The sequence below is a fragment of the Scylla paramamosain genome, chromosome 7 (assembly GCF_035594125.1).
Source record: "Scylla paramamosain isolate STU-SP2022 chromosome 7, ASM3559412v1, whole genome shotgun sequence".
In the NCBI taxonomy this organism is placed as follows: Eukaryota; Metazoa; Arthropoda; class Malacostraca; order Decapoda; family Portunidae; genus Scylla; species Scylla paramamosain.
Window position 1 is genome coordinate 33,563,116 of NC_087157.1, and position 10,000 is coordinate 33,573,115.

General features: G+C 43.9%; 2 protein-coding genes across 4 annotated transcripts in view; one reads left to right on the forward strand and one right to left on the reverse strand.

The window, feature by feature from the left end:
- LOC135101851 (cilia- and flagella-associated protein 57-like) overlaps positions 1-2,398 on the reverse strand; it is a 7,558-nt gene extending 5,160 nt beyond the window's left edge. Inside the window, exons 1-2 of the mRNA XM_064006130.1 lie at positions 2,167-2,398; positions 674-884 (exon numbers count right to left, since the gene is read on the reverse strand). Of these exons, the coding sequence (XP_063862200.1) occupies positions 674-884; positions 2,167-2,366 (411 nt within the window). The 5' untranslated portion in view covers positions 2,367-2,398. The remainder of the gene's footprint in view (positions 1-673; positions 885-2,166) is intronic.
- A 6,960-nt stretch (positions 2,399-9,358) lies between these two features.
- LOC135102417 (integrator complex subunit 6-like) overlaps positions 9,359-10,000 on the forward strand; it is a 24,002-nt gene continuing 23,360 nt past the window's right edge. For all 3 annotated transcript variants that reach the window (XM_064007685.1, XM_064007686.1, XM_064007687.1), the window contains exon 1: positions 9,359-9,594. In XM_064007685.1, the coding sequence (XP_063863755.1) occupies positions 9,478-9,594 (117 nt within the window). In that variant the 5' untranslated portion in view covers positions 9,359-9,477. The remainder of the gene's footprint in view (positions 9,595-10,000) is intronic.

Consider the following 10,000-nt stretch of genomic DNA (forward strand, 5'->3'; position numbering starts at 1 on the left):
AACATTATTGAAACATTTATTTATTACTAACAACGGAGGAGATATATATAACGAATTAAATCATTCTTCAATATTGTAATTTTAGCATTTTCAGTAGCAGAGAGAGAGAGAGAGAGAGAGAGAGAGAGAGAGAGAGAGAGAGAGAGAGAGAGAAAGTCATTTATTCATTCATTCACTCAGTCAGTCATTCGGTCAGTCACAGTCAGTTAGTCATTAATTCACTCCGTCAATCAGTCAATCAGCCTGCCATTCACTCATTTATTCATTCAGTCATTCATTCATTCAGTCAGTCAGTCAGTCATTAGTTCACTCCATCAGTCAGCCAATCAGCCAGTCATTCAGTCAGCCAGCCAGTCATTCATTCATTCATTCATTCATTCAGTCAGTCAGTCATTAGTTCACTCCATCAGTCAGCCAACCACCCAGTCATTCAGTCAGCCAGCCAGTCATTCATTCATTCATTCATTCATTCAGTCAGTCAGTCATTAGTTCACTCCATCAGTCAGCCAATCAGCCAGTCATTCAGTCAGCCAGCTAGTCATTCATTCATTCATTCATTCATTCAGTCAGTCAGTCATTAGTTCACTCCATCAGTCAGCCAATCAGCCAGTCATTCAGTCAGCCAGCCAGTCATTCATTCATTCATTCAGTCAGTCAGTCAGCCAGTCCCAACCTTTCCCTTCTCCCACAGGAATAGCACGAGCGTCCAGTCCGGGGCCCCTCCCTGCGCTGCCACCATTTGCTCGTCTGGGCTGAAGGCGGCCGCCACGTACCCCTCGCTGCCCATCTCCCCGCAGCTCAGGAACCGTAGGCGCTTGCGGCCAGCCACGTCCCACACGCTGACCGCCGCCGCCTCCCCAGCCCGGCACACGCATAGGTACTGTCTGGTTAGTTAGGTTAGGTTAGGTACTGGTGCTGTCTGAGGGAGAAATGCAATGGAGAAGGCAAGCAGTAATTAATTCATAGGTTCTGTTAATGATGTTTATGGGAGGTAAAGGAAGTATAATGTCTAATATGAGGATAGGAAGGTAAGAGGGAAAGACTAAACGATTTTGAAAAGGAGAATTAGAAGGAAGGAGAAGGAATACAAAGAAAGACAAACAGCAGCAGATCTTGAGGTCCTCACTAGGCTGGTTATGATGATCACCTTACACTAACTACTACACTGGAAGATACAAAGGGAGGAGGAGGAGGAGGAGGAGGAGGAGGAGGATGAGGAGGAGAAGGAGGAAGAGGAGACGGACACGATCAAACAAGGATTAGCAGGAAGAAAAGGAAGAGGGTAAGCTCAGAAAAGGAGGAGGAGGAGGAGGAGGAGGAAGAGGAAGAGAAAGAAGAGGAAGAGGAGAAGGAGGTGGAAGAGTAAATAGCTTTCTACTGATTAACATGTCCCCAGGGAACTCTTTCATTGCCTCTTTGTCCATTTATTTCAGCTCATGATTCACTGCACAAGTATTCGCTAGACATCAAGATGCCCACACAGCTCATCCTCCGTACCCAGCTCGTTCACCCACACCCACACTGACAAAACCCCCGAGGCATGCCAACAAGACCACCAACGGTTAGGAAAAAAAAAAAAAAAAAAAGAGAGAAAATGATAAAAGAGAGAGAAAAGAAATAGAGAAAGAAAAAAAAAGAAAATCAGTGAAGGTGCCATTTCCTAAAGAAGACAGTCAGAAAGCGAGTCCAAAATTACATTGAGAAGTGTCTTGAAACCTTCCCCTTGAAAGTGTTAGTCATGTGGAGCCAGAGAGTTACAGAGCTTTAACATATACATACACATATACAGATACACACATAATACACAAGGAAACACGAATATTAACACACACACACACACACACACACACACACACACACACACACACACACAGACAGACACGAGATGCAAAGTTTCCAGTTTAGATTATTAGCAAAGGACAGACAAAGGATGTTCAGTGCAGAAGACGGGGACAATTGTGCGTCATTGAAGAAAAGGGAATGGTTACCTAACACACACACACACACACACACACACACACACACACACACACACACAAGATACAGTTTCCAGTTTAGAATTTCACTAAAGGACGGACCGAGGATGTTCAATGTAGAAGAGAGAGACAGTTGCGCCTCATTGAAGAAGAGGGGATGGTTACCAACGTGACCATCGACCTCCATTACCTCTTGGGCGAGATAGCAAGCACTGTTGGTCTCGCCTCCTCCGCCAGGCTGATGAACTCCTGCCTATGTGTGGCCGTGTTGTGTAGCACCAGCAGCGCCCCCGCCGGATAAGCCACCGTCTGGGGGTCCACGTGCACCACGCAGCCCGCCACCTCCCCCCGCACCCCGAACACATACTCTGGCTCCACCTCCGCCCCCATCCCGTCAGCGCCTTCTGCAGGAGAGAGAGAGAGAGAGAGAGAGAGAGAGAGAGAGAGAGAGAGAGAGAGAGAGAGAGAGAGAGAGAGAGAGAGAGAGATGAAAAAGAAATTACGCAAGTGTGTGTGTGTGTGTGTGTGTGTGTGTGTGTGTGTGTGTGTGTGTGTGTGAGAGAGAGAGAGAGAGAGAGAGAGAGAGAGAGAGAGAGAGAGAGAGAGAGAGAGAGAGAGAGAGAGAGAGAGAGAGAAGAATAGCAAACAGGCTGTTGAGTAAGAAAAACAAATTATGTAATCAGAACACACACACACACACACACACACACACACACACACACACACACACACACACACACATGAACTCTGCCATAATTACTAGCAATGAAAAAGAAAAAGAGAAATAGAGAGGCAGAGAGAGAGAGAGAGAGAGAGAGAGAGAGAGAGAGAGAGAGAGAGAGAGAGAGGGAGGGAGAGAGAGAGAGAAAGTATCATTGCATCATCGTGGAAAAGCTTGCATTAGTCTGTTAAATATCCTGTCATTATTCCGTGATACGCGTTCCTTCAGTCCACTTTCGCTTCCAGGAACTCTCATTATTGCATAACCAATAAAAAAGTAAAAGAGAGAGAGAGAGAGAGAGAGAGAGAGAGAGAGAGAGAGGTGTTAGTATTAGATGTTATGACAATACAGGATTGGAATCTTAAACGAACCTTCTCTCTCTCTCTCTCTCTCTTTGCAATTGCCCTTGGCCAGAACACCTCTAACACACATACGTACAAAAAAAAGGTAAACAAAATAAAATCAACAGGTACAATAAAATAAAATAACAAATAAATACGTCAATAAGAAAAGTTGAATTGGTTGGATGAGCGTGAGTGGCGCTGCGTGTTGATGAGGCGGGGACAAAAAATAATATGAATCGTTGTAGATGAACAGCGAACACTTTCTCTAGATGATGCAATGACTGTCTATCTCCTCCTCCTCCTCTTCCTCCTCCTCTTCCTCCTCACTCTTAGTAGTAGTAGTAGTAGTAGTAGTTGCTGTTGTTCTTGTTCTTTTTCTTCTCTATCCTCCTCCTCCTCCTCCTCCTCCTCCTCCTCCCTTGTCCTCCTTCACGTGTGTGCCCTAAACTATTTAATGTGCGCGTATGTTGCTTCACATCCTGCCTACGGTGTGTATGTGTGTGTTGTGTGTGTGGTATCTTGTCTGAACCTGTAACACACACACACACTCACACATAAAACACACACACAACAACAACAACAACAACAATAGTAGTAGCAGCAGCATCATATTTTTACACATACTCGTATAGCTACATCCCTCTGTGTGTGTGTGTGTGTGTGTGTGCAGGTCAAAACATGATGACACACACACACACACACACACACACACGAAACATACGAGTTAAGAACACACAAAGAAGAGGAGGAGGAGGAGGAGGAGGAGGAGGAGGAGGAGGAGGATAAAGACGACCATTGCGTCATGTTGAAAAAGTGTTCTCTGGGTGGCTACACTACTGCTAATGTTTACTGCTCACCTCACCACTGCCACACACACACACACACACACACACACACACACACACACTGTTAACCAACACTAACACCTCCGATCTTACATTCCTAATAATTACGATATGGTTCCTGGGGATGAAATTGAAGAACCGATAAGAAATAGCGTATATTTAACCACACACACACACACACACACACACACACACACAGCTAACCAACACTAACACTTTCATTCTCACACTGCTGAAGAAAAAAATAAATAAATAAATAAAAATATCAGACAGTTCCTGGAGATAGAAGTAAAGGAAATGAACATAAATAATGAACATTCAATCAACGTAAACGGTTCTAAACACTAACTTCTTTTTTTCTACTTTTCTGTTGCTAGCTATTTAATCTCTGGAGTTCAGTAGAGATGTGAAATATTTATCAACAGTTGTGTCACTAGTACCTCTCTCCTGGGTGTGAGTGCCACGAGCAGTAGGGCAGTGCCAGCCAGTGCCAGGCTTCGGCGGCAGCGTCCACCGTTGCCATGACGACCAGCTGAAAGAGAATGGAGATTCACAGAAAATTTATAGATTAAAGGGGTATCTGTATTGTTTCTTGGTTATGCACATGAAGAAGAACAAGAACAAGAACAAGAAGAACAAGAACAAGACTACTACTACTACTACTACTACTACTACTACTACTTCTACTACTACTACTACTACTACTACTACTACTACTACTAGTGCACCGTACACTTTACGAGACACCAGTATTAAAATAAAGAAATAAAGAAAGACTTTGGCGGCGTCATTACCAACACATCAATTAGCATAACTCTACACTATTAGTAGCGAGCCAAAAGAGAGCTTTAAAAACAAGATTAGATAAAGTTATGGATGGGGACGACAGGTGAATGCAGGCAGGCATGTTTTTATAGAGGGGCTGCCACGTGTACACCTCGTAGCTTCATGCACCTTCCTTTCCTATGTTCATATGTTTTTATCTGCCTGTTTACGTGGGAGAGGTGGGGTAGTGAGAGGTGATGATGAAGGAATTTGTGAGTGGACGGTAGACACTGGTGGGAGGAGTGGCAAGGTGGGAGGTAACGATAAAGGAAGGTGTGGGTGGGCTGCAGACACCAATGGCAAGAGTGGGAGGAGTGTCTGGGTGGGTAGTAAAGGTGAGGGGCAGTGTGGATGGGTTGACTGATCTTCCTAGCGTGTTACCTTGGCGATATGATTGGTGCAGGGCGTGAAACAGAGCTGGGAGGCGATCACACACACACACACACACACACAAAGACACAGAAAGAACGTGCCTAATGCCTTGAAACCGTCTATACATTACATCGTGATATAAATGAACGTGTACTGATTAATTTACAAACCTATCCTTGTTCACTTTATTATTTACACTTATCTATTTATTTATTTATTTATTTACTTACAGAAACAGTATCTCATTTATACACACACACACACACACACACACATATAATTCGCTGACCACATTACTGATACAAACATATTATCGTACACTCACTATACAAATATCAACAAAAAACACTTGAATCAAAAGCAAAACTAGTGAAAAAAAATAATAATAATTTCTTCATAATTTATAAAACCCCAAAACATTAAAAAAAAAAATAAAATAGAGTTCATTAATATTAATCAAACTCACTTAAGAGAAGGTTTACGGATGCAATGAAAGAAGGCATGCTTGTAATGGGTGTGACTGAAGGAGGCGCAGAAGATCAAGAGCGGTGGAAAAGGTTGATCAGCTGTGGCGACTTAACAGGAGCAACCCAAAGAAATTTAGTTTGTGAGATAATACAGAATCAAACTATGTAATCTCTAGTTGAACCTTTAATTCACTCGCATCCTCGCACCAGTACTGAATTTTGGCAATGTCACGTGTTTTGCTTCACCAGGACACTTGCTTTCTCCACTTTGCTGTAACAGAGGCGATGTGCAGCTGTGGTATCTCCTCCTCCTCCTCCTCCTCTTCCTTCTTCTTCTTCTTCTTCTTCTTCTTCTTCTTTGAGCTTCTCCAGTCACGTGTCGCCGAAGAAAGCTAGGCTATATATCTTTCAACCTTTCTTTTCCATCTCTAGCAGGGTCTAGTAGATGTTATTGGAGTTTGTAAACTATCCACGCTTCACAGTAATTCTGCAGGGTTTCTGCGCCATCTATGAGAGAGAGAGAGAGAGAGAGAGAGAGAGAGAGAGAGAGAGAGAGAGAGAGAGAGAGATCCATGATAACCCGACTAATGATATGTAGCCCTTCAAAATAATGGTCCTTTTGTCGCGTTTCAAAATACGAACCAAGATTTTCTATAACTTGCAGTTCGTATACTAGGACCCGCTGTTCTCTCATAAGGAATGTTCTCAAAAAAAGGCAACAAAGATGATATATTAGTTTTTTTCAGACGTGTTTTCCCCACTGATGATGCAAAATCCTTGTAAACTATCACTAGGATCAATACATTTCGCTAAAATATGCTGAAAAAAGGTGAAGATAAAACACCGAAAAAACAAAACAATCCCTAGAATCACGAAACACACACACACACACACACACACACACACACACACACACACCTGAAAAACCCTAATTGCTTCCATATTTGAAAGCCTATTAACCTCCACTAGAACCTGTTAAAAGTACTGGAGATAAGATCCTAAAATGTTTGAGAATGAGTCCTTTGGTCGTCATTTTTTTTTACCAGCCGCGTCTTAGCAGAGGAGAGGACAGGATGCGCGCGGCGGTGTGGCCAAGTGGAGTGGAGAGAATGGGATCCGAGGAGCTGGGGCGTGTTGAAATATTCTGACGCGGGAAGTGGAGTGTTGATAGGTAGACCGAGGAAGATGCGAGGTGACATCCTGAGAGAGAGAGAGAGAGAGAGAGAGAGAGAGAGAGAGAGAGAGAGAGAGAGAGAGAGAGAGAGAGAGAGAGAGAGAGAGAGAGATTAAATAAGGACAGGAAAATTGAAATAAATGTGTGGACGAATTAATAAATGGATGAGTAGATGAATTAATGAATAAATAAATAAATGAAAAGAAAAAAAAATCTGAAGAACGGTTGATAAACAAATTTTGAGCCAAACACACACACACACACACACACACATACATACATACATACATACATACATACAACCTCTCCCACACAGACAGACAGACAGACAGACAGACAATTAAAATACTGCAGTAATAAGTAATGGAAACCAAGCCAGTTCATTTTATAATTTATTTATTATCATTGTCTTTATAGCTTTATCTGGTTTGAAGAATGTGAATGGTATGTGTCTGTGTGTGTGTGTGTGTGTGTGTAGTGCTTTGTCTGGGGCACCCCGTGTGGGATTGCCTGCCTGGTATATAGATGTAGGTAGATCAATCTTTTTAACATAGTTACCCGCGAAAAAATTATAATCAGCCCGCGTTTTCTCTGGCTGAGGAAGTTTGGTTTGAGAGGAAGAGATAGAGATACAGAGAGAAAGAGACGTAACACTCGAACAGAACAAAAAACACTCCTTCGCCCATTCTAAACTCAGTTCCCGTCCACCCCTTACCACACCATCCTAATATACTAAATATCTCACTCCTTCACGTAAACCCACACCGTAACCCACTGCATCATCAAAAATCAAGTTAAGTAAATATCTCAGTCTACCTTTTACCATACATGTTCGCTCCAGCTGACGTGGTAAGTTTAGGAAAATTATAAAAGAAAAAAAAAGAGTTTAGGAAAGGAAGGAAAGGAGAGAAAGACAGGGAGAAAGAGAGGGGCCATAAAAATAGTCTAGGAAAAGAAGAAGACGAAGAAGAAGAAGAAGAAGAAGAAGAAGAAGAAGAAGAAGAGAGAGAGAGAGAGAGAGAGAGAGAGAGAGAGAGAGAGAGAGAGAGAGAGAGAGAGAGAGAGAGAGACTATATAGGAAAAGACGAGAGGGAGATATGGGAGAACAAAAGAAAATTAAAAGTCTGAGAAAATAAGGAAAGACGGAAGGAAGAGAGAGAAAGAAAGAGAGTGATAGAGAGAAAGAGAGGGACGAGAAAAAGGAAGAGGAAAAAAAGAGAGAAAAAAGGTAATTACTGGTAATGGGAAGTTATGACCTTTTGGCACGGAGCAGCTACGTAGACCAGTCATAGAGGGAACACTTCGATAAAATGCAAATTCCCTCCGTGAAACTTTTTTTTTATTAGGTAGATTGGCGGAAAGGACGTGACTGGCTAAGGAGTGATAGCGCCTTGTCTTGCCTTATTCCTGTTCTTATCGGAGTATTGCTGATAAGTTTAGGATGACAGCGTGAGAAGAGAGAGTGGTAGATAAATATATATGCATGGTTTCCGCCAAAGGAGAGGAGAAAACAGTAAAATTGAGAGAGAGAGAGAGAGAGAGAGAGAGAGAGAGAGAGAGAGAGCAGCACTGTTGACACTTAATATTAGAGAGAGTGAGTGAGATGAACGCACACTAATGAAAAAAGAAAAGTGATAAGAACAAAAAAAAAAAAAACAAGAAAAATCATAAATAAAAAAAATAAAAAAAAAATAAAACGAAAAAAAAGTTAGAAAAAAAACAAAGAAAAGTAAAGAAAATACCTTCCATATATCTATCAAATCTTCACCACTGCTCCCCCCATGTTTATCAAAAGCATCACACTACTACCACCACCACCACCACCCACCACCGCAATAATATTAATATCTAGGTCAGCCCAACGAGCTTAGGAGAGCCTCTTCCTGTGTCAGTCCTCCCTCAGGCATTGTTTCCCTTCACATAGGCCGGCACGGGGCAGAGCAAGAACCCTTCAACACTGCTTAATTAATATATTGAGGATAATGACTCGCGTGTCCCCGTAGCGGGTGAATATATAAACATAGTGTCCTCCTACGGCTGCTATGCTCCTGTTTTCCCCCTCTTCCTCTCTCCCCGTGGCCGTCCTGCCTGTTTTCCCCCGCCTGTGCCCCTCCCCAAGGTGTTCCCGCTTGCCTCTGGAGGGTTTCCGAGGCCCTTCATGCGTTTGGAAGGGAATTAGATAAAGGGAAAGGAGGAGAAATAAATGTGTGTGATGAAGTCGGCCACATATTGTAAGCATGGCTGCCAACCCCCAGGCTGCAATGACTGACTTGGCTAGATCTATTTATGGCGTTCCTACCCCGTTGATTACTAGAGTTCATTGATGTGCACTCCACTCATTCGTGATGCTAAAAGTACGGAAAAATTGTCGGGGCCATGTTAAAAGCTACCTGCATGGCACAAGTGGCCAGATCCACTTTGGCGGCATTAAATTTCGCAGGATGCCTCGAACGAATGCAAAAGCTCAGGAATAAACTCCATATTTTTCTGACGGACGACACTTGTGTTTATTAACGTTGGTGTGTAACTGGAGACTTGAATTATGTCCGTGGGGGTGTGTTAGGGAGCTGAGAGTGAGTGGTGTAGGGGCGTGTGGGGTTGGCATCCGTGAGGGCTTGTTTGAGGTGAGGGAAGAGAGAAGTCCTCAGTGGTGCGCCAGCCGTCGGAGGGAGAGGATATACGCGCCTTGTGGTCATGAATCCGTGAATTTCCCCTCCGCCGTACCCGTGACAGCGAGAGTGACCTGCTCCACCATGACCATCATAGTGTTCCTCCTCGACACCTCGGCGTCCATGAACCAGAGGACCTTCATAGGGGCGCGACCCACCATGCTGGACATAGCGAAGGGCGCCGTCGAGACTTTCGTAAAGGTGAGATGGGACCCCGTGTGTTCCTCCCCTCTTTTGACCCCCTTCCCCTTCCCCTGGCGCCCCGTGACCTCGCCTGGGGGAAGGGGCATCACTCACCTCCCTCCAGCACCGGCAGTACCCTCCGGGATCCTGCAGAAGGCGAGATATAGGATACATTAAGGACGTGGTTCAAAGCGCCTGTGTCCGTTTCTCCGAGCCGCGGCTTCGTGCACTCAGACATACGGACAGACACGCACGCACGCACGCACATACTGATATCCCACACACACACACGCACACACGTTTGTTTCGTGAATAGGATTGTATGGTTGGGAGGACGGGGAGGATGGTTAGCTTATATTATGTTAGGTGTGTGTGTGTGTGTGTGTGTGTGTCATAAGTTTTCCCGCATCCTTGTGTTGGTTCA